This window comes from Lygodium microphyllum, chromosome 14, assembly GCF_053477565.2.
Source record: "Lygodium microphyllum isolate KBCC chromosome 14, Lygodium_microphyllum_v1.1.10, whole genome shotgun sequence".
In the NCBI taxonomy this organism is placed as follows: Eukaryota; Viridiplantae; Streptophyta; class Polypodiopsida; order Schizaeales; family Lygodiaceae; genus Lygodium; species Lygodium microphyllum.
In genome coordinates, this window is record NC_141148.1 from 61,314,274 (window position 1) to 61,339,157 (window position 24,884).

The 24,884-nt window shown below is 37.8% G+C and overlaps 1 protein-coding gene across 3 annotated transcripts; it reads left to right on the forward strand.

The window, feature by feature from the left end:
• The first annotated feature begins 335 nt into the window (after positions 1 to 335).
• Positions 336 to 23,246, forward strand: LOC148025646 (putative serine/threonine-protein kinase PBL23). Of its 3 annotated transcripts, XM_087692854.1 has the most exons (20): positions 336 to 690; positions 1,815 to 1,953; positions 2,274 to 2,417; positions 2,636 to 2,707; positions 5,026 to 5,097; positions 11,005 to 11,073; positions 11,290 to 11,361; positions 11,697 to 11,771; positions 13,028 to 13,099; positions 13,191 to 13,265; positions 14,362 to 14,418; positions 15,299 to 15,384; positions 18,856 to 18,996; positions 19,126 to 19,415; positions 19,660 to 19,714; positions 19,838 to 19,926; positions 20,005 to 20,150; positions 20,785 to 20,929; positions 22,541 to 22,687; positions 22,888 to 23,246. In XM_087692854.1, the coding sequence occupies exons 1-20, from the start codon at positions 504 to 506 to the stop codon at positions 23,068 to 23,070; spliced, it is 2,316 nt and encodes a 771-aa protein (XP_087548980.1). In that variant the 5' UTR covers positions 336 to 503; the 3' UTR covers positions 23,071 to 23,246. The 3 variants fall into 3 exon arrangements, with proteins under 3 accessions (XP_087548980.1, XP_087548981.1, XP_087548982.1); XM_087692855.1 differs by lacking the exon at positions 2,636 to 2,707 and having other exon boundaries at positions 338 to 690; positions 22,888 to 23,245; XM_087692856.1 differs by lacking the exons at positions 336 to 690; positions 1,815 to 1,953; positions 2,274 to 2,417; positions 2,636 to 2,707; positions 5,026 to 5,097 and adding an exon at positions 9,929 to 10,299 and having other exon boundaries at positions 22,888 to 23,245.
• Positions 23,247 to 24,884: the final 1,638 nt, after the last annotated feature.

Here is a 24,884-nt window from a genome sequence, read left to right on the forward strand (position 1 = left end):
GTCTTAGGGCAACAAACGAGAATGGAACCAGTGACTATTGCTTTCTTACACCATTCCCCAACCACTTGAGCTAAGGGTTCTCGCCCTTAATTGATAATTTTTTGAGCCTTTGATTGGGGACATATATGGAGGCAAGCTGGAAACATCATTGCCAGTTGAAAGATTTTATGGATTTTGGGGATGGGTGCGGAACTTAGATCTTGGGTTGACGGTTGACTTTATTCAGTGATGTTTTGAGGAAGGGGATGTGTGGAGGGGGTGAGGGCCGGGGCCCACGTCCTGGGCTGGTCAAGACATCTCTCTCTCGCCTCGTATTCCTCTCTCTCTCTCTCTCTCTCATTCCTCTACTTGGGCACGTCTGCGCCTCTCTCTCGGAGAATAACAGGAAGGAGAAATGAATCTCTCTCTCTCTCTCTCTCTCTCTCTCTCTCTGTGTCTGTGGGAGAAAAACAGGAAGGAGGGGAGGATATCAAGCAGCCACAGTCGTAGTACTGCGCCGCCTCATGAGGAAGGCAGCTGCTGCTGGTATGGCCTTCTCCTTCTCCGCCGTCCGCAGACCAGCTGCTCATGATCATCACCTGCTAAATCATGGATCATCATACTATCGTGCCGCCCTATTCACGTACCCCTTCGCCATCTTCCTCATACTGTCGGCTTCCCTGCAAGCTTGCCATGCGCAGAGTGACGACGGTACAATTCTCTCCCTTTGCTATCAATTATGTTAGCCTAAGCGTCTGATGTTTTCGTCGCAGATCTACCAATGTAGATTTCAGACCAACCTTTGTCGGTGGATTAATGCCACCACCATCATTTAGTTTAACATGGTCGAATCCATTGTCAATTAACTAAATCATTATGGTCATTAAAAGACATAATGGCTCCAATCTCGATATGCTTGACTCATCTCTTGGAAGTTGGCACTTGCACATCACCAATCATTTGCTTTGATGTCGCCTTTATAATGATTATTATACTAAGTGATTCTTACTTGTAGTATGGCCATCAATCATCATCGTCACTATCTCACCCCGATCTTGTCTCCCACAAGGAATAATTATTGCACATCAATCGTTTCTTTTCATATATCGCTTTGACTAATAAGGAGTTCTACTTTGTTATATGGCCATAACTTATAAGTGTGCAATAAGTATACACGTGTCTATTAATCTTGTGTGAGAGTTATTCCACCCACACCAATAGCTTAATAAGGAGAGCACCTATTGATGATTAAGAGTTCGAATCTCTTTCGGTTTGGCTATTGCAATAACGTCATATGCAATGGCACTTTATCCTTGCTTTCCACCAAGTAATTAGGCTCTTCTTCTTCGTCTGTTGATAGCTTTCTAGTTTCAGATAGTTTAGGTTTCGTACCATGCAGGCTGGAAACTACTTTTGATTAACATAAAGAAATATGTAGAGCACCCTTCGCATATAGAGCTTTGCAAAACTTTTACATGCAACCTTGACAATTCATGAATCGTGCCTGCATTTTTTTTAATTAAAAAATCCGTGTGTGAAAGTCACAATGTACTCTTGTAGACAATCTCTTTTATCAAGAATAATCGAGCTAAATTGTGTTGAAAAGTAAAGAGTTTTTGTTCAAGTAGCAAGCTTGTACTAATTCTCTTCAAGTAAAGGCATTATTGTTTTTTGTATGTAAAGGCATTTTTGAGTGCACAAATTGCAATTTTGTATTGTTGTAGTTTGATTATATATGTTTTTTGACAGTACAAATCTTGCAATATTTGTTCCAATATAATCCTTGCAATATGTGTTCCAAGTTTTGAGTGCTAATGGTACTGTATAAATTGCAGCCTCCGCTCTACTACATATCAAAGAAGCAGTGGGAGCATCTAGCCCAAATCTTGCATCTTGGAATGGCACCTTAGCTTGTGATGCTACATCTCCATGGTTGGGAGTTGCTTGCAATAGATACAATAGGGTTGTTAAATTGTAAGAAGCACTTACTTATGCAACTTCAACATCATTGTTAAATTAAATGGAGCACTTCTAGATCCTAATTTCATCATCCACAAGCAAAAACACTAAATTAGAGACATTAAAAAAAAACAAGTTATTCACATTTCTTATTTTGGTCATGTTTGGCAACTCAATTTTATTTAATGAGTGGGCCGTCCCAAAAAGTACAGAAATGGCTAGACTCTTGTAGGAACAATACAACCACATATCATGCAATTATCTATAGTTATGTTTTACCTTATGTCATACTTGAAGTTCACAACAATTTATTGCTTTCCCTTTCCACCTCCCAGGAATATGTCCAATTTTCATTTAGCAGGGGTGCTGCCTCCAGAGATTGGGCTCCTTACTAGTTTGACTTCCTTGGATATCTCTTATAATTCTATTAAGAGTCCTCTTCCAAAAACATTCAGCAATTTGATCCAAATGCATGGGATGTAAGTCCTTTCATATTCAAAACATTTGGAAAAATGATTTTTGGTCATTGAGAAGAAAAATGAAGTTTATTCATATGTAAATACTTTCCATAAAAAGGTACTCAACAAAAATAGCTAGCTTTATGATCAAATTATTTGTTATCTTTAGTGGATGTCTGGTTAATGATGTGACATATAGATCTGAGGAGGGTGTAATAAAGTTGTGTCAATGTTTGCAGGAACTTGAGCTCGAATGCATTTGCTGAAACTTTCCCTTCATCAATAGTCAGTATGACAAATCTTGTGGAACTGTATGTTTATATAGAGCATCTAGAAAGTTTTTATGCATGTTAACTCGTTTTGTAATTTTAGCAATGTTAAACCTTTTATATTAGGCACATTGACAATAGTGGCATGATTAGTTCATCTAAATGAAGCACAAATTGAGTGTCATATGTAGGACAAAGAGAGGATAAGAAGACATGAGGAGTGCATGCCATCCTTTCCCCAATTTCTCCTCTATCTATAGTAACATGCCACATAATATATCCTAGTTTGTGAACCACCTTTTTTTGCACTTTAGCTCGATTATACATTGCCAAAACTTAGTAGAATAATTTCAAGATGATCTTACCTAGAGTCTAACTCAAAAGCATATTTACAAATTGATCTAGACATTTCATGAACAAAGAGAATAAGGTGAAATTTTGTGAGTGTTTTTATTCCCTTTTGCCATGACAACATACTTGAAGAAATGATTGCTCTAGAAATAAAAAGTTTTTGCATTTAAATAACATAAGAAAAAGGAAGGAGGCCTATAGTTTGAAACCTTTAAAACACAACTCCATGCTCCATCATAAAATGTTCCAAAATTCAATTAATTTGGGTGCTACATTAAAACTTCAAGGGTTAGGGCCTAAGGTGGCTACTTTTGTTAAATATATCATGTCACACAAGTGAATATAAAACATGTTTTCAGCTTTTGTGATCTAGAAAGACATGAGTGATGCCTTTGTATGGATTCTTTTATAGAGGGGTTGGTTAATTCTAAGAGTGAAAAGTATGCATATAGAGATCCTTCAATAAAAAGGGCATTTAATCCTTTAGGGGTCTATAAATTACCTTGTAAATATAAGTAGGTATTTTGTTTATAGGGGCTTCAATGTAGCTCATATAGGAATAAGTCCTTCATTTAACTAGACCCTAAACCTCTTATGTGAACAGAATATAAGAACCTTGCATTTCTCTATCTTGCTAAATGAAAATATCTTTAAGGAACTTTTTGTATGGTCACAATTGTGGTATAAACTAGATATAAACTTGCCTTTCAACTCTCCCTTAGAGTGGACTATGAATATTGGGACTTCATGACCTCACCAACTTACTTTTAATCTCTCATGTTTCATCTTGCAAACCTATTTGAATGTTCCAAGATTGAGTTGCCCAAGTGGTAGGGTACTCATCTCAATGTAAGATCCTAAATAGAAATTCTACATTATGTGCATGGATGGATACATGCAATAAAAAATCATGAAACATGGAGAAAATGTTCAAAATTTGTGTAAATTTGAACTTTCAAGTGAACCACATTAGGTTTGTAGGATCATGAACTTATTTCAATATCTCGCTTAACCATGTAGTTGCACCTTGCTCAAGATGCATGCATTTAAGTTCATAGGTCTAGGAAGTTCAATAGAAAAAGAACTAAGGCGAGAAGGAGATAATATGCTAAATTTTCCTCTAGAACTTCCTTTGAATCATAAACTTAGTCACACGCGCGCACGCGCGCACACACGCATGCACGCACGCACGCACGCACCCACACGCACGCATGCACACACGTGCACACACACATGCACACACGCGCACGCGCACACACGCACACGCACACGCACACGCACACGCACACGCACACGCACACGCACACACACACACACACACACACAAGATACGTACATGCTCATATCCCCATGAGGGCATATATTGTTAATTAAACATTTCCATTTTGGTAAAAACAAAGGGTTGGCACTTAGCTTAGGTGCACCTTCATGACTAAATAGGCTTTATATTAAATAAAGACATGCCTCTTTGTATGTGCATGGGCAATGCTAGCCAACTTTCATCCACAAGTGGAGTCAAATACACTTAGCTCCTTGTTATGGTACCGTGTGAGAATTTAGGTTTATCTTAATACAATATTAAAAGCTTTCTTAGGGCTCTTAGTCACTAACACAATCTCTCCCCTAATTAAGAATATGAGAAATGTTGTAATATTTGCTTAGTAGTATTACAGATATGAGGAATGGACACTAGAGATAATTTATCTCATTCAATAGAGAAACATATTCTATGTACACACAAGCAAAAAGATAAATCAAGTTGTTTCACTAAACTTACCTACTTTGATTTCTTTAAATGTGAAACCAAATGTTATATCAATAGGTAAATATTTGTCACTTGAAGTACTTTTGTAGTAAAGACTATGACTTCAAAGCATACTAGCTCAAAGTCTTACTAGTTGGCATGTTGTTCTCTCTAAGTAAAATTACTTTCGCATTATGTATGATACATCCCTTGAATATAGGCTCAATACATGTACAAGGCTATTAAAAACTTTGATATTTTGCAGGCGTATTGACAACAATCATTTCTCAGGTGCTATTCCTGAGCAAATATCTCAATTACAACAAATCGAGCAAATGTAAGCATCATTTCTCATTCACAAACTTTCTCAATGTTTAGATAGTGAATGTGACATTTCTAAATGCTTCCGTCTACATTTGTATGCCAACATGCTTAAAAGGAAAAATGCTTCCCTTGCCTACTCATTTATATGTCAAAATGCCTCCCTTGCACACCAGCACTATGCATTTATCAAAATTGATTGTCAACATGTCAAATTACTTCTAATGAATGTAAACTTGTCTATTTAATTCTTTCAATACAGATGCAACTTGGATATTTTATTCCCTTTAAGCAGGCTTATACAAGAGATTATCTCATCCATGCCTTTGAGATGACACTCATCCTTGCTTGGGGATCACATACTTGTTACTGGTAGCAATGCCTCTATATGAGTACTACCTAAATTCCTTTCTTTCATGGCTTCTAATGGCTCTTCACCTTCTTAGTAGTGTTCCCCCTAATTCATGTGCATTTTTTGAGGGCTTAGTCATCACACACAAACAAATTTCTTGAATTGTGTTTTGAATGTATTCTTGCTTCTAAGATGATCACATTCTTGCTTGTGAGTTTAGTTGGTTCCTTCATAAGTATAATGAAAAATTCCTTCCTTTCATGCCTTCCAATGGTTTTTTTCAATCCTAGTTTTGATGATCCATGTGCACATTTAAAAGGGTTAAAGGGCCCTTAAAATAGCCAAATTGTTAATTTTTTAGATTAGGTTGACTTAATCATTGACATCCCTCATCCTAGTCAAAGAGATTATCCATAGCAAAAAAGATGGAACCTTATAGAATAAAATCTTCCAATTTTTCAACACACTCTTTTTCTTATTAGTTTGGCTATAATAGAGCACAATCCCTCAAGCAAAAGAATCAATTATCTGATGGGGGTTTTTAAAGTGGAACCTCGGCAAGTGGCCAATGAAGGCCAAGCAAATCATGAACTCTTGGACACTTATATAGTAAGGTAAATGTTTGCCATGTGAGTGGAATTTCTTCATTTTGCCCACTCCAAGAATATCTTGGTGAAACTTTAACTTGCCAATACAAAGCTATGCACTTGGACTTTAGCCAATACTTCTTAAAGATGGAGAAGGCAAGAGAGGGTTACAAATAGCTAGCTTGATCTTACACTAGGCAATACTTGGTCTTATTCTTGATTATTCATAAAAATAAACCCTTTAATGTGGCTTCTAGGCCTCACTAGCAATTGTAACCAAGAGTCTATCAATTGAAGTGTAACATGAAGGATTGATCCAAAAACTAGACAATAAAGTAGAATAAATGCAAGCATAAATGAGATATGAGTATGTAATAACTGAAAACGAATTATACACTTTGCATCATTGGGTAAAGAATAGAGGTCAAGGGTGTTCATCATAGGAGAAAATCCTAGAAGAAGGCAAGAATTCTCAATCCAAGCATTTAGTGCCACCAAACTTGGGCCAATGCTTGATTACTCATCAAGGGAAACCCTTTAATGTGGCCAGTAAGCTTATTGGCAATTGTAACTAGGTAGTAGAAATTGCATTGTAACACAAATGAAGATCCACATATGGAAACAAAGAATAGAGTAGAAAAACTGCGCGTGAACATTAGATATGAGTGTGCAATAATTGAACTCAAATGACAAGCTCTAAATCCTTGGTACAAACAAGAGGTCAAGGTGTTCATCATAGAAACCCAAGAAATAATTAATGCATGCATCTATTACTAACAAACATCAACAAAGTAAAACTAGAATGCCTACCTCATGTGCCAAATCTATTCATACCTTGTGAAAATAAGATAGCCATGGATTTTCTTAGGAACATTGCCTCATGTGGCAAATCTAGAATGCCTATGTACTACCTCTTGCACATAATTTGTTCATACCCTACAAAAACAAGATATCCTTGGATTTTCTCGAAACATGGCATCATGTGGTAGCCATGGATTTTCTCAGAACACTACCTCATGGGCAAATCCAGAATGCCTATGTACTCCCTTTTGTGTTGAATCTGTTCATAACCTATGAAAATAAGACAACCATGGATTTGCTTGAAACATGGCCTCATGTGTCAAATCTAGCTAAGGGATTCTATAAGTAAGAGTTACTATTACAATGGTCATACTATCTACTTAGATACACCAAACCTTAACATTACTTAAAAAATGCCAACACTTAATGCTTTAATAAATTATCTTAATGTTGGACTTGAAAGATTCTAAGGTTGTACTTTTAGTGAAATAAGAATCTTGTTCTCTTTATAGTTAGCGTTTACCAACTAAAGTTTTATTTGGATTTATAGAATGTAAGTTCATGGAAAATTTATTTAGATTTCTATGTTATGATAATTTACACTTTTAATAGCTTAGGAGCTTATCAAACCTAAGTCTCTCTCCACTCCTCCCCCCCGCCTTTTAAAAAAAAACATAGCATTAAGATTATGGATCTGTCTTTTAAGGGTTCTAGATTCAAATGGCAATTTAACCTACAATTTCTCACTTTAATCTAAGTGTGAAATCCCTTTCATGCATTTAATTAGCTTATTCTAGGATTCCACCAAGGTAAAATTTTACAAGGTTATTTCTAAATAAGATTTCTTATTTTGTTTTCTCTGTCCATTATGGACGAACATTCTTAAATTCTAAGGAGTAAGTCATAAGTACATTTAATATTATTTTTACTCACTACGCTAAAGTCAAATTAGCATGTAGTTAATAATGTTTTTTCAATAGGTACATTCCCAATATTTGTTTTAATATTTTACCCTATAAGGTATTTTAAATACAAAAATTGTGAGAAAGTTACTTATACTATTCCAATATTGAATCATATCTTGATCAAAAGAATTTTTGTATATTGAATCTCAAACTTGGAGTTCCTCGCATTCCTTTGTGGCTTGAGGTGCTCTGTTTGTTGTCGTCAGAAGATCATGAGTATTGATGCACCATCTTGGAGTTTTGTTGGGGTCAAATGTTGATAGTTCATTTTAGAGCCCACGATAATTTGAAATCTTGGATTGGAGGGGCTAGATCTTGCTACAAAGAAAATCTTTAACTTCATATAATAAAGTATGTTGGTAGGATTATTAATGGTAATATGCCTCGTCATGCGCTCTAGAAACAAAAGCATAATTGAAATGTGCCTTGTAAATTGAACATAAAGTCTTATAATATTATGAGTTATAATTTTATAGTCTTCACCTTTACTTTGATCAATAGGTCATTCGGGAAAAGCTTAGAAGTATGCTTAAAAAATTAAAAACTTTAATCATGCTAAAGAGGGGTGAGTACCAGATTGTTGGTTCGAAAAGAAATCAAGTCTACATGGTAGTAAAGAGGTGGCAATTGAGTTGCACGTTGAAGATGGAGACAACACCTATCAAGGCAGCATGCTAGAGACTCTATTGACAACAACTTCGGGTTGGTGACTGGGTTAATGGTAGTGAGTAGAGCACTAGAGTTGCGATGGCATCAAGGCATAGCTGGTGACTAGTTTGAACAAATGTAGCATTGGGAGAAATGTTGTATATTCCTTCACTATACAATAACCAATTATTAACAAAAAATAGATAGACAAAAATTAAGCAAGAGAGAAAATAGAGACAAGAGTGCATAACAAGAGAATGGATTCAATCTCCCTCATGTATTCCTCATGCATGTATTTATGGATTTATATTTCTTAGCTTTTGTGCTCAAAAACCATGAAGAGCATCCTTTGGGGCTTTTTTCTTTCCTTGCATGAACAATATGCTTTTGGTTAATAATTTTCTCTAATGCATAGATCTAGTGTTATAAAAATACTCGTCTTGCCCTTAGAACTTATTGCAAAGTTTACAAATAATAACAAATAGATATATTCACGCATGTGCACACAATAAATTTGTGCATGTATTTATGGATTTGCATTTCTTAGCATTTGTGCTTAAAAATCATGAAAAGCAAACTTTTGGGCCTTTTACTATCCTTGCACGAACAACATGCTTTTGGCTAGTAGTTTTCTCTAACTCCTATGCAATAAATTTAGAAGTATAAAAATATTTATCTTGCCCTTAAGCCTTATTAAAAAGGTTACAATAGCAATAAATAAATATATTCACGTATGCACACACAATAAATCCGTACAATAGTAAGCGTCAATAATAATAATAATTCTTGTGCATCCAAATTCGCTCTAGTGATAATTTTCATCTTTGCAACTCCCTCTAATAATTTGCTTCACTAGAAATACAAAACACATTATTTCCTTGCTATTTATCCAATAAGCATAATATGACCAATGTCACACGTAGGCACACTTGTGCGACAAGTCACTATTATGTGGCAAATAGATCAATGAGAATCCATTCAATGAATGAATAAATAATATCATATTTTCATAGCCGTAAAATAATAAATGGTCATAACAACAACGTATGTGCTAAAATATCCAGTGAATGGTAGGATGCCATGATTGTCCAATAGCAAGAACGACAGTTTTAAATCTCTGTAGCAATAACTTCTTCCATGGTTACTTGCTTGGAAGAATGCCCCTCATAATAAGCTTCACCATCATTGCACTATTCTAACTATGTTCTATCTTTTTGGCAAGAGTATGAGAGAGGAGGCATGTTGTGCATATATGAGTCCTTTTGCACATGCTATAGTTTGCCAGTACGCCGAGAATCTACAAACTATGTGATGAAGTAGAAACTTTTCCCCAGCAAGGGTATAGTTTTCTATGCGAAGGTCAAGAGTGAAATGCGCATGGCTATGGTCACAGTTTATGTGCGAAACCACTCTATCCTAGCTTTTGAGTATTTGCTTGAAAGTTTTAGGTGTGTTAGGAGTCTTTCCTTGAATTTTTAAGGAAGAAGGTATGAAACAAGGTATGAAACAAGCGAATGATCTTGATAAGAAGTTGTTCACCTTGCAATTTTCCTTGCCAACGTGATTTTAACAGCGAACGTTATGAAGAGCACTTCGTAGGCTAAAGTTCATAGGCTATAGGCAGAGAGAAGGGGATTCTTGACACAGAGGGTAGGTTGAAGGTGCTTAATGGAAACCTCTCAGAAAGAACAGTTCTGCCCATAGCAAGTTCTCCTTGGCCTCTGTGCATCAACATGATCAGCTATCCATTGCTGGTGTTACTGCGCTCAGATAACAGTATGGTAGTGCATGCCTGTATTTCACATTCAATGTCCAACCTCGTGTATAGAAAATGCCGGCTACAAGCTCCATATCCGGAGGAACAGGTTGAGAGAACCAATTATCCTATTACTGAATTGGGAATGTTTATGATCACAGCAAAGCTATGTCTTTCTGCAATATACTGCTACATAAGTGTGCCGTGCATATGGATGATTGACATTGAAGTGTATTTGTTTCATTCAATCCAGTGTTCACAGAATAATTGAAATAAGAGTGTGTTTGTGCCATTCAGTCGTGAAAAACAGAGCCCTTGGTATCAGGTGAATGACTGACAGATTTAAAGAGGGCAGGAGGTTGCACTTTACAGTAAGAAGTTTTTTATATTTTCCCACATTGTGAGAAAAGGGGCTCGTTTCCCTTGTTTTTCTCTGTAGTGTTCAACATCACGAGCTTTTGTGAGCGAGGGAGGAGGCACTGCATGCCTAGCGAGCCCCTTGTCCCCATGATGAGCCTGCCGCCCCTTGCCCCCAACCGCACTGGGCTAGGCGTGCAGTCCCTCCCCCGCAGAAGCTCATTATGCTGTCGTAATTCACAATGTGGAAATTATAATGGAATTTTATCTAAAACTATGTTAGTTATAAGAATGCCCAAAATATACAAGAGTATCAATGAGAACCTTCACTTTTCAAGCCGAAGGTTTTCACATTAGCTCCCAAAGAAGTTACATGACCACTGATTCAACCCTCAAAATATTGTGTGATTAGTTATCTTTGGCTAACATTTGCCTGCTGCCTTTTTTGCTTTCATAGGTGGATGGGCAACAACTCGTTGACTTCACTGCCAAAGAGTCTATCATCTCTTCCTCACATGAGTGTATTGTAAGCTTCTATTACTAAACTCTATCATGGAGTTACATATTCACTAAGCTTTTGTTTTCCTAGGGTCATGTACTTGAGTGTTTTCTTTCATAGTGTTGCTACTCCCAGTCTCTTGTCCAAAACTCTGATACACTGATAGGCAACTGCACTAAAATCTTTTCTCAAAAAGAGGTAGCTGTTGTTAGTTTGACTGACTGCATTTATTTTCTTTTACAGGACAGCTTGGGGCAACGCTCTCAGTACCACCTTACCACCTGATTGGGGTGTATGGGTCAACCTAACATATCTGTAAGTACAGCTTAGGACTTAGCAAACGATTTGCTTTTAGTCATTGACCAGTTGTGCTTTATATGGATGGAAAATTTCAGCTCTGTCTAACGTGACGTATCACTATGGATAGACTTATTCAATTAAATGTGAACAAACCTTTTGTAACTATTTCAATCTGCTGTTAGGTTAGTTGAGGCTGTTAGAATTAGTTTTGGGAATAATAGCCAGCTTTTTGTTGTGATTGTAGATAGATTCTGTAACAGGCACACATTCATAAATGCGTGATATTTATAGCTAGGGAAAAATTTCTCTGTTTTGCAGCTACTGACTGGTTGCAATGTGAATTATGGCAGGAACTTGCACAATTGTTATCTTAAGGGAATTCTTCCATCAGAATGGGGTCAAAACTTCACAAAATTGCAAAGATTGTATGCACTCTTCACCCTTGATTAAAACCAGAAAGCTAGGTCTACATTAGTGACATGCAACTAACTCATCTTGTGTACACGCATGCACCCAAAAAGCCATCATTTGCTGGCATGAAAGGATTTTACGTGGTGTAATATGTGTATGCTAAGCAGTTCAGTGTGTTTCCAGATAAACAGTGATGGAACTGGATGTAAGCTGTACATCATAGCTCATTGTTTGTAAAAACTCTCTCTTATGAATAGTTGTTTCACCTATTTTTTCGCTTAGGACCTACCTAGAGGCATAACATTTCATGTTGAAATGCAATGCTTCAGGGGTGAAAAATTTCGTGGCCATCTTGGGATGCTTTGACACAGGATACTCGGCCCCACACCATGCAGGGAGAGCTTGGTTCCACTAAGATGGGCTGGAATAGGGCAGTCAGAGGCTGCAGATGGAAACACAGCTTTGGCGATGAGAGGAGAAGGCTGGCTTCAGGGGGTGCAGGGAGATTGGTATGAGTATGGCAATGATACCCTGTGAGAGTGGCAGTGGAAGAGGATGTGGACAAGCAAGAATAGAACAAGGAAGCCAGGAAGAGAAATTGGGCTGGATACTGAAAGGAAGCTGATACAAGAGTCAGCCCCTGGATGTGCTATAGGAGGGTGTAGCTGCAGTGAGGGCGCTGGGAGAGAGAAGGCAGGAGATAGAAGTCATCAATGACTGAAGTGATGTTGACAAACTTGCAGGTGAGGCCTTTAAATAGGCAAGACTGGCCTAAATCTAGGACAGCATTTTGGGCCAAAAAGATGGACGGTTCCCAAAACCAGGGACAAAGGACAAAATGACCAAAATAGTTGGACTTAGACAGAGCTCCTAATGTCCCTCACTGACTCTGTGTAGGGCTCACAACCACTAACAAAAAGTAGACTGGAAATTGTTAAGCATGATGCTAAGTGATGGCATCTCTTCAGTACGATGGTCAATTAGTCGTGCCCCAGACTCATGTCCGCTACAATCTCTAACAACACTCTCTTTGAAATGCAACATGTAATTTTGGATATGTTTGAGAAGCCTGAAAATGCTGGGACTATCAAAATGTTTTAAGTTTAGAAGTTGTTCCTTAGGAACAAAACCACAAAACAGCAGCCCCGCCGGCCTGGGCTAGCCACTCAGCACCCTCCTGTTGGCCTTCTCTTTTCTCTTTCAGTTCTTGCCCTTTTGTACTCCCTGCCTGTAATTAATTGTGCACCTGATAAGTTTCTTTGCACTGCAGGCATCTTTATGAGAACGAATTGACTGGAAGAATTCCAGAGAGCTGGCAAAACATGAAAAGTTTGCAACAGTTGTATGTGCAATTGTTTATGTTGCTATAATCTAAATTATGTGTTTTGGTTTTCAAGTTTAAGTGGTTCATTTTGCTTTCCTGACGTTTACAGAAAAATGAAAGAAAATGAATTGACTGGTCCTATTCCTGTTTGGGTGGGAGAACTTCAGCAAAGGAATGCATCTGTGTAAGTAATCCTTCGATTTCCTGAAAATTAATTCAAGTCTTCATATTTTTTCATTTTGAAAGATAGGCTTGCTTTTCGATCAAAATCTCATTTTTACTGCAGCTGAGTGTGTCTCTGGGTTGGTTTTTCAGCCAACATTTTGATAGCCTGATTGCCTATAAGTTACTTTCTGACACTATAGTTGGTCCTCTACAGCAATTATGCATGGTCCTGCAAAGGTGGATGTGTGAATGCATGTCAGTTTTTCAAGCTTTTGGAGTGCTTGTAAACTTGAGATTGTTCAAGGCAGCACGCAGGGGAGCTTGCACTCTTATGGAACATAACTATTGATACTTTTGGAGTGCTTGTAAACTTGAGATTGTTCAAGGCAGCATGCAGGGGAGCTTGCACTCTTATAGAACATAACCACTGATACTTCTTGCACAGGGAAGTTGACTTAGTTATGTGGCAACGATTTGACGCTTGCACTGTTGCAAGGGGGTTGGTGGGTGGCTAGCAGCTCTGAAAGAAAGTTGTCCATCACTGAAAATTTAAAGCTTTGTCAATGAAAAAGGCCAATGTACAACATTGCCATCCAGTATTGTCTTAAAGAGTCTTGGTTGACAAGTACTGTTAAGTGTCTAGTTTCTGTATAAAATAGTAAGGGCGAATGCTGATTGCTTTCATATTGAAGCTTTTAAATGCACAAAATAAAAGCGCAGACAGTAAAAATGTTGAGGTGTTTGAAGTCTTTAATAAGGTCATCAAATGTGGTCCATGGCACATTGGTAAAATGAGACCTTTCTTCATTGGAAAAGCCATCTCAAGAAAACAATTTATTGAAATAGTACTAAAACTGGATCTATCATGGAGGATAGAGATTCAAGTTAGTCAAAGCTTGAAATGCAGCTAGTGCTGAGATGCCCTTTCAAACACTAGTAAACTAGCAAAAAGTTCACAGTTAATGTCAATCTGATTGATTTGTTTGCCAATCTTTCTTGTGAAATCCAAGGAAAACTTGCCAAGGCTGCTGTAAGAAGTCTTGAAAACTAGAACTCTGTTTCAAATGTGTGATATTTGAAGGTTGAAACTCAATTCATAGGTATGGTGTTTGCAGGGACTTTACATGCAACTACTTAACAGGACCAAGTCCGAGCTCCTTCAACTCATCAACGTAAGTTGTGTTTGGAGAGTTGCAGTGGGACTAATGAAGAGATGATTATTAGTGGAAAACTAGACTTTGCACAAACTCTAAAAGTTAAGAGTAGAATAGATACTTAACCCTGGTGAATAGTTGCTCAACTGAGTGCTTGTACGAAAGCAGAGATTACAGTCATCTGTTGGTTGCTTCTTTTCTATGAAAAGCCATGCTGAAAGTGATTAAAATCAGCCAGCATTCCTTGTAGGTTTGCTAATATTGAGATCTTGCGACCAAAATGAAGCATTGTACAAACAACTTACATTTGCATGGTGAGATCTACTGTTTGGATGTATACTACTGCTTCGCCTCACGTTGCCATCCAGCCTAGACCACCATGAATGGCACCTACTGTATAGTTTTTGGATACCCCTTTCTATTTTTTTCTCCAATGCTGCTGTAGAGTCCCTGTTTTTTCTTTTGAACTGTTAGCCACATTTTTACTGTAAAAGCAAGTGCTGGCTCTCTTTGCCTAAGCACTCAGGACTCGGGAGTTCAAGAAACATGTATGGATGGTGCCACAGTTTTCATGGGACCAATGGCATAAGAAAGTTAAGGCTTTAGTACTTAGGACCTCCCTCTCATTTCCGTTTTGTAAGCTTTTTTGGGACAAAATTTTCTCTCATGTAATGATCCCTGAAAAATATTTTAGATCTGGGATGCTGTTGAAAAGAAACTGTGTTGAATGAATGGCTCACTGCTCTAGGGACGAGTTGCAATTTTAGGTTTCTTCATCTGAGGTTATTGTTGATTGAGCACTTTCTATTTTTTCCTTCTTGGGTTTTCACACTTAATTGAAAATTTTGAAATGAATTCTAATATTTTGGCACTTGTTGTCTTCTGACTTGCATTTTAGATGGTCGGGGAATTGCTTTAATTCAGATCCTCGTTCTCACAGTCAAAAGTGCAGTGGTCTAAGCTGCTCAGACTATTTCAGAGCCTGTAAGTTCTCTTTTCTTCTCCTATGTCTGGCTAAAAGGAGGAGAGCTAATTTTGTCTCCTCTATGGAGCTACTGTTTAATAAAGGGAAGGGAAAAACCTCACAAAAAAAGGAAGTGGTTAAGCATCATTTGCAACTTTCATTTTTTGCACAATTGTCTCTTTCCTCTATGAGTTATTTAGACAGCAGCTCAGAGGCATCCCTCCTCACCTTTTAAAAGGTGGAGAGGATCACAGGACATTGTTATAGATGGGAGATCATTGGAAATATGATTGCTTGGTAGGCACATACACATAGTAAGACATAGCGAGGCTATAGACCAGCAGCATATTTCTACTTTTGAGATTCACCAGCATATGAACAGAGATTATTTACATTGTACAAGAAGGGGCAAATGGGTGAGATGCTTTTCTCAGGACCATGGGAAAATCTGGGACAGGGATCTTGTGTTGGACTTTCTTGTTACTGAGAACCATGGGGAGACCTTGTGTTCCTCATATCAACCACAGTGAACCGTGCCTATGTGCATCATTCGCTTGATAAACTAGTCTGGCTTTTTTGTGTGTGTTGCTGCCATGGTAGCTGGACTTCCATGTACATGTGCTTGTGAAAATAGGCAATTGACAAGTACCTTTTTCCCACACTGTGAGCAAGGGATTCTTCCTCATGTGCGCAGCAGCTCAAAAGCAGATAGTGAGGGCCCATGGTTACTTTATCATTTCTTATTTTGGGGTGATGATTTTTGTTAAGGTCTCTTTATAAGAACATACCTTTGATAGAAAACAAAATTTACCCAAGAGAGACTGCGTATACTAGATTTGCTTATATGTTTATTGTATTAGAGAGGTTAATACGGGTCCGATACGGACCATTGAATACTAGGAATGACTCATATGTAGTGAGAGAGTCTGAATAACTCACATGGAGGAGTGAGAGAGAGTCTCCAAAGGCTCTTGCTTTTAGGTGCAATATTTTAAATGAGAGTTGGTGGGTTGAGACAGAGGCATTGGTGAAAAGTCTTACTCCTATTTACATTGTATTGCGTATCACTAATATGGAGGGGAGTACTTTGGACCTTCTATATGAGTATATGGATAAAATTGACGAGGCCTTGCTTCACAACGGCTTTTTGTCCTAAGATAAATAAGCTCTTGTTTAACTTTTGCATATGCAATTATTTAGTGTTAAGGACTCATTGATGATTGATTATTATTTCAATTTTTAAGTTTTTAATTTGTTTTATTTATGATTCATCATCTTTTGCTCTCAAGGGTTAATGAGATTCGTGCAGTGTGAAATGCACGATGGGATTGGTTCCATAAACCGATCCATGCTGTCACATATATCTTGCATTCCCTTTGGCGCAGTGAGGAGCAATACACTAGCAAGGAGTTAGAGGAGGGCTTCATGGAGTACACGAGGCACCTCATAGGGGATGATATAGATATGATGAGGAGAGTAGAGAATAATTTGTTGGCATTCCGTAATTATTATCTTCATTTTGACCGGCTTCGAGAGAATAATCTTATGCATTATGCAACCTAGGTAACAAGTTCTATAATCTATTACCCACTTAAATGTTGATTTTGTGGCTTGTCTATTAGCAATTGCCAATTACTTAATCTTAATATTTTAAATTTGAATAGAAACGCATTGCCATTCGTGTCCTCTCGTAAGTGTAGTTCAGGGCTTGCTGAGAGGAATTGATTGCAACCTATAGCTTCTTAAGAGGACTGCTGTGTCCCCTAAGCCTTCACAGGTAAATTAGTAATGATTAGTATTATGTATAATTAACTTTTTAACCTTGATACTTGACATTGCTTGGAAGTTGGATTGCAAATTGTGATATGTATGAATATTGAACATGTTGAATCTTCTCTCATATCTTTGTCTTGTTCACCTTTAGAGGTGAATGTTGACAAGATTGATATAGAGAAGGTGCGTGACACCGTAGAGATACCACAGGAAGAGCGGAAAATCTATTCCATGCTCTATGAGGAGCTATCGCCACCGGTGCATGAAACTCATGCACAAAGGAGGGCTAGAGCCACTAGAGCTAGGGTCATACGTGGTTGTGCATCACAGGTAGAGTCAGAGCCAGAGTTTGAGGCTGAGGCTAAGGCTGCTTCATCAACTTCTCGATTAGGGTCCTTGGAGTCGAATGAGGAGATGGTGCATGGATACTTGGAGCCCAGATGAGTCATGACTCATGATATATAAGAGTCAATTTAGCATTGCAGATTGCAATTGCCAGTCGCTCATTGATGTTAATACTTATTACTTAGTACTTGCTAGAGTCTAGAGACTAGTACACAATGCTCAGTAGTCACTGGAATTTGGAGTTTTGACAGATTATTCACATGTCATAGTTACATGTATCACTGTATCTTGATTTCACTTATTATGCATCTTGATTCTTGTTCTGCTATTCTTGATGTTAGTTGATAGTCTCCACAGTTCTTGATGTCAATCTTCATTGCTTTTCAAATCATAGATGAATCATGAGTCATAAATTATAATTCATTTTGTTGCCATAAGTTTTGAAAATTGAGTCTTAATTGTGTTATGCTGTCTTAAGTTTCAACCATTGAGTCTTGACTCTTGAATCTTCACTCTGAGTTGTGATATGTGTAATGAATTATGATTTCAATCATATGACATGAAGACTCAAAGTTTTGTATGAAATTTGGGTACATATTGTTGTAGGCATTGATATATTTACATACCCACATAATACCATATTTATTTTAGTGTACAATCTGAAATGCCATTTCCCCATTTTCGAAATTTGGCCAAAACTCTGAAATTGCGGTTTTTCCCATTTCCGTTTCCCCCGTTTATGAAATTCCCCCGTACTATACTGCCAAGGAAGCTTCTGTGAAGAAAGCTTTCAATAAAACTACTTTGAAGTAAGAAAGCTTGTGAAGGGCATGGATCTACGCCTTGGAAGAATCTTTGAAGCAACACTGTAGGTAATCTCAAATGCTTACAACTTATGTGCTTTTTCATAAGCTCCATCATCCACTTCTATGCTACAATCAGATCCATTCACATGCATAATGCTGCAATCAAAGATATATCCACAAAAAAGTTTCTGGAAGCCAATGCTGCCATTCAAATTTGCAAAATGTCTTCTACATGTTAGAAATGCTTCCATGGGTCTGATTTTTCGAATGTGTTGCATGTTCCATCACTTAATAAGATATTTCTCTCATATGTGTGTAAATGATCTGAATGTTGTCTGGTGTCTAAATCTGGTCACTCAAGTGAATAAAACAAACATTTGCATCTAGTACACCTCATACCAAGAGGTCACACTTGCATCCTTATGGATGTGATTCATTGCAAAGACTAAATGGGTTCTTGATTTTCAGCATTCAATGAGCATTCATCAGTTTTTTGGGAACACATATTTTGTATAATATATTTTGGTACCACTTGTTCAGCATCTCTTCTTTTGCTTTGTGCTTTAGTGGAGAAGAAAAGTTCAGGGTTTCCAGTAGCTGCCATTATTGGCATTGTAATTGGAGTGGTAGGGCTATGCAGTGCATTGGCTCTAACATGGTGGTGCAAGACTCGATACACTTCGAACTTGAGGGGCCATAGAAAAAGAGGTATGTGATCAGCATCCAGCTTAAGAGCTCAATAATTTGGTGAGTCCATGACGGATGAAAACATGTGGTGAAAGGTTTATTTTGACAGATCTGATATAGATTTGTTGGGTGAGGGGGTTCCCTTTTCAGACATAGATGATGAAGATTGGGAAGTTCCACCAGGGGTACGAAGATTTACTTACAGAGAGATAATGAAATCTACGAAGTCTTTCAGCAAGGAGTATGAAATAGGTGAAGGAGGTTTTGGTAAGGTCTATCGGGCACAGCTAGACGATGGGAAATCTGTTGCTATCAAGCGAGCTTCTGATTTGAGTTTTCAAGGAACAAGAGAGTTCAGAAATGAGATTGCTTTGCTCAGCCGTCTTCATCATCGTCACCTTGTACAATTGGAGGGCTTCTGCAATGACAAAGATGAACAGGTTTGCTTTGAGTTTGATTTCTTCTTATAAAATGTAAGCTTGCTTAAGTGATGCTCTCTCTGTGATTCCGACAGAAGATCAGTTATTTCTAATGAAAGGGAAAAAAACATGCATCATTCTCACCGGTAAAAAAGAATTAAGAATAACTGCAACTCTCAAAACGAGAGAATAGATCTTCACATTTGAGTTTAGAATTTCAATCAAAATACATGGTTGTTTTAAACTCAGTTTGATAATTTTCCAGATCCTTGTATATGAGTATATGAAGAATGGAAATTTGCATCACCACCTTTTTGGTGGTAAGTGTGGGTAGGATAAGTTAAAATTTCTATGTCACTCTGAGGTTGATACTATCTTGATAATGTCCACAGACAGTAATATTATGCTAGTTTTGATGCTTTGGGTACCTCTGATCAAAACAGACCAGCATGCAGCGACGTTGAATTGGTATAGGCGGCTTGAAATCGCACTTGCTGTTGCTCAGGCCCTGGACTATTTACACACTTTTGCAGTAAGTTGGAATGCAGATAATATCTTGGAAATGACTGTCTTCATCAGAGGCCTAAAACTGTAGTTGGCTGTATTGCAGGATCCCCCTGTTATTCACAGAGATGTGAAACCCAGTAATATTTTGCTTGATGACCATATGATTGCTAAAGTTTCTGATTTTGGTATTTCCAAAGTCAATCCAGAAATGGATACTCATGTCTCAACAAGACCAGCAGGTACTGCAGGGTAAGTACTTCCTGGATTTTTATGATACATGAGTTTGAAATATGTAAAGTGAGTGGCTAGCCAAATAAAGTCTGATGAAAAGTTGTTTCCATCCATTTTTTTACTGCATGTTCACATTGGATTGTCCATAGCATCAACAATGTGTTTGTCCTCCTTTCACTCTCCACTTTGACAGAAGCAAGAAGAATCTTTCAAGTTGTTTGTCAATGTAGTGAAATATATTTTTACTGAGCTTCAGTTATGATCAACACAGGAGATGTCATTACATAGAATATCTGGTTTTTTCTTTTGTGATTGTACAATCTGAATTATCTGCTCTACTTGGGGATAAGTGTATTTAAGCCTCTCAGTTTGAAGTACTTTTGCTTTGATGATTGTACAATCTGAATTACCTGCTCTACTTGGGGGTAATTGTATTTAAGGCTCTCAGTTTGAAGTGGTTTTACTTTTATGATTGAATAAATCTGGATTATATCCACAGTTGGGGGCCTCTTGGTGTGAGGGTATTTAGACCCTAGCAGAGGCGTTAGTAATTTACATTGAGTACTCTTTTGTAAGTGCAGAGTTTGTTGAAGTTATTCTGACAGTCGTTGATATAACTTCTCAATAGACTTTGTGAAAATTTTTGCCTCAGGTACCTGGATCCAGAGTATTTTTTAAGACGCCAGTTGACCACTGCCAGTGATGTCTATGGATACGGTGTTGTTCTTCTTGAGTTGCTGACCGGTCAACTTGCCATTGACAACAGGCGATTTGAGGATTACAACCTTGTGGGATGGGTATGAAAATAAAAATTTGCCTTTACTAGCAGTCCATATGTACGAATATATGTAGAATGCTGTGCAACAATGTTAAACAAGTACTGCTTGATTGAAATGCACAAGTTTCATGAAATTATCATCAATGGTAGATCATCATTGTTGATTGTGGTTCATGTTTGGATCTTAAAAGTGCAGCCACTGGATTCAATCCACACATTATGTTGGAAGCAAGGCCTTATAATACACAGCTACTACTCCCAAAAGTAACACACTGCAAGGCCTCATAATACACAGCAAGGCTCACAAAAGTAATTCACTCAAAAGGTGGTCAGCTAAAATCCTTAAAAGCAAAATATTTCATTGTGCACCACGGTCCACAAATACTCACACAGATTCCAAGGCTTTGATAAACACTCAGGCTTGAAATTTCTACCTCAGAAGGAAAGAAAAGAGTATTATGTATGAAGGAAGGTATCTCATATTTGTGTTTAGTCCAAGCTTCACAGTGGAGCTGGTTCAGGCTGTGTTTCGTGTGGCAGCTTCACCCCTAGGACCTAGTGGGATGATCAGGGTTAAGATTCACTGTTATACACAAGCTTTAATGTGCACACTTCTTGGTGTATAGGTAGTTTACTTATCTAGTTTTGACACTGATCTGTGGGTTGAGGATACTTGAACTTAATTCTTGCTTGAAGGTTCGAGTGACAGGATTGTGGTAGACATCAGGGCAATTTTCAGCATATTGTTGTGGTTTCCTAGTGATTGCTTCATGGACACGCACCCACAGGCACTTGGACTATGTGGACATGTCTGACATGTAAAAATGCCAAATGTTCTCACAGATCTTGCCAGATTGGATACAATCAGAGCAATTGTAGTGTGCCACCAAGCAGGCACTTTGGCAGTCCTCATAGGCCACATAGAGAACTTAAGAGTTAGGCTTAATTACACTCTAATTTGAATGGGGATCTAAAGCCTTATCAACTTGTTATCTAGAACATTAGTCTTTAAGAGTACTCCTAATTTGTACAAGGTATTAGGAATATGAGTGACATGTATCCCATATGTAAATGCCTGTATGCCAATGTAGGTAAGTGCAGAAGTCTGAGGTTTTGGACGAGTGAGTCTATAAACCAATTTGTGACTGCTGTTCACATGTCCCAACTCCTTTATGGTCTCATCAGCCACAGCTCCCTGCTGTCCAGCAGTCATATCATTGCAGTTTGCAGTCAGCCTGGGGGTTTGGCTGGCTGCATTTTGACTGCTGATCAGCATTTCTGCATGTGGTCTAAAATCTGCATGGTGTTTGCTAGCCTATTTGTGGTATCTTGTATGAAGCTAGTAGAAAGGTTTGATGGGATCAATACATTGCTTTGAAACTCCTAGTTATTAATCACGAAAATAATATGTAAGTCAACTCATTGGTCATCAAACATAGAAGTTGGATGGAAATGATAAACTATCTGCAGACAAAAGAATTGTGTCAACTTGTAAAACCTCTTCTTCCCTTAATATACTACAGATGGTACATACTGGTGTTTGGGACACAATCTCTCTTTTGTTAGGCACTCTTTTGTACAATATACTAAAAACAATGTTTGCTTGTGTTTGGGAATTCAAATGACCCAGGTAAGACCAAAGCTTCAAAGAAAGGGCATTCAGGCAATAATTGATCCACGACTAGGTCCAAATTATCCTGCAGATGCTTATATGCAAGTGGCCCAGTTAGCTGTGAAATGCACATCATTTGAAAGGGCACAGAGGCCAACAATGCAGGTAAGTAAATTGAAGAACCTGGAGGTGTAGTTAGTTTAAAACCACTGTAGATAGCTTTTGTGAATAGATTTATTACTGCACTCGTATACCAATGTGCAACATCTGTACATTTGTTGAGTTGGAAATACAGCCAAGTTTGGATTTCCTCTAATCAAATCACTACTCTTGTTTGGTCAGTCTGTAATTGTTTGTTCATGCAGGCTGTTGCAAGCACTCTGGAGGTCATTCTTTCAATATTGACCCCTCCTCCTGAACATATGGCACCTTTTCATATTCCTCCTTCCAAGGGAAAAACTCATGAATCCCATTCCCATGTATCTGCCAACACAGATGCTACAAGTGATGTTAAGGCCTTCCAAGAAAACACTATCGAACCTCGTTAGTATGTGGAAACTGTAGCATTTTCTATTCAGGAGTTGCATAGTTGTGCAATAGAGAATTCAACCCAATTTTTAAATACACATCTATCAGTTGGCCTAAAAATTAAGAGGCTTTGTACAATGTAATTACACATCAATACAAGAGTATCACATATTGCAGAGATTTAGTATGCTCTCTTGTCCTCTCGTGCATGAAGCTGATATGCCACATTGATCATAAGTATATTTACAACTAATTGAACAGGATTTTCATAACAACTAACCATCCATCAGTTGGTCTAAATATTGAAATTCTTGTACAATGGAGCACTCTGTGGATGCATGCTAGTGTGTGAATATGGCATACTGCAGAGATCTAGGATGCTTCCTTGGCTCCTTTATTCAACTCGAAAGGGTCTCATGGACGAAGCTGGTATGTCACATTGAGTACAAACTCCACTTTACAGATGATCTTCATGACATTTCTAGCTGTCATGGTATGTCACATTGAGTACAAACTCCACTTTACAGATGATCTTCATGACATTTCTAGCTGTCATGGTATGTGTGAGAAAATTACCATGGGTAGCAGATGTTAACATGTAAGCCTTACTGATCCATAGGATACTTCATTATGAGGCATGTCTTTCTTAACTCTAAGGTACCACTACAAGGATTCGTGCTTGGGCATGTAATATATTGCAAAATTTTCCATTGATATTAAGCATATGGGTGAACCATTGTCCCAACATTTTGGCTTTATCTCAGCATGTAGCATGTGGGTCGACTCTGGCATTTTGAGCATCTTTGACCTCACTCATGCACGATGGTGCATTATTACATGAATATGAGAGAGAGAGAGAGAGATTAACATCCTCCAAGACACCTCGAAGGCGCATAGGATGAGACAAACTTAACTACCAAGATTACCAGGGTTACTATGTAAGTTAATGATCCTATAGTAGTCTAATGCTTCATTTTTTTGAACTCTTGTATAATAGCTTTGCCACCTTGATAAATTGCCCATTTCCCCTCTTTTCTACTTGTCTCCATCTTGGCAATCTCACTTGATCATGCTTTGAGTTGTGTTGGTGTGAGCTCATGTATGATCTATAGTTGGGTTTCCTTGAAAAAATTTGATTATTTAATAGTGCTTCAATTTTATCTTGTACATCTCCAAGCTCCAAGGTTACTTGATTATTTACTTGTTTTTGGTGTCGCCGCTTGAAACTTGGATTTGAATGTCTCTAACATTAGCGGTAGCCTTCATCCTCTAGTTCCTCTTATGTTTCTTTGTGTCAACCATCAAGAAGTCTTAGTCGTGCATGAGATTCAATCGTCTTTTGTAGTATAGCTTCATTACTTGTAATTTAAGCCTCTTATTAGTTGTAGTCATTTGCATAGACAACTTCTTTAGTTGAGCCAAGCATGTGTGCACCTTGGAAAGCAAGTTTTTCAAAGCCATATGTTTTACTTCCAAGTTATAAGCTCATTGACATAGGTATTCCTCCCATAGGCTTGGATCTTGGGCTAAAGAGAGAGAGAAGAGAGGAGGGGTATGAACATCCTTTGGATGCCTCAAAGGCATATAGGATAAATTGACACACATTAAGTTTTTAGTTGCATTCCACTTTGGAGTGCCATTGGCACAAAAAGAAATCCACTTCTTGGTGCTATAGGCACAAAAGAAAATACAATTGCTAAAGTTGTAAAAGTTACTAAATATATCCTAAAGCAACTTAGTGCTTAGGCTTTTTGGATATGATGGCTTTGTTGCCTCATGGAACTTCCCATTTTCACTCTTTTTTGGGTGCGTTTATCTTTGTGATTCACATGGT

Bases quoted from the DNA above. Each gene is read 5' to 3' on its own strand.
- LOC148025646 (XM_087692854.1), top strand. From the start codon at position 504: ATGAGGAAGGCAGCTGCTGCTGGTATGGCCTTCTCCTTCTCCGCCGTC. The intron at 1,954-2,273 runs GTAAGAAGCACT...TCCACCTCCCAG, and splicing joins TACAATAGGGTTGTTAAATT to GAATATGTCCAATTTTCATT. The intron at 11,362-11,696 runs GTAAGTACAGCT...GAATTATGGCAG, and splicing joins TGGGTCAACCTAACATATCT to GAACTTGCACAATTGTTATC.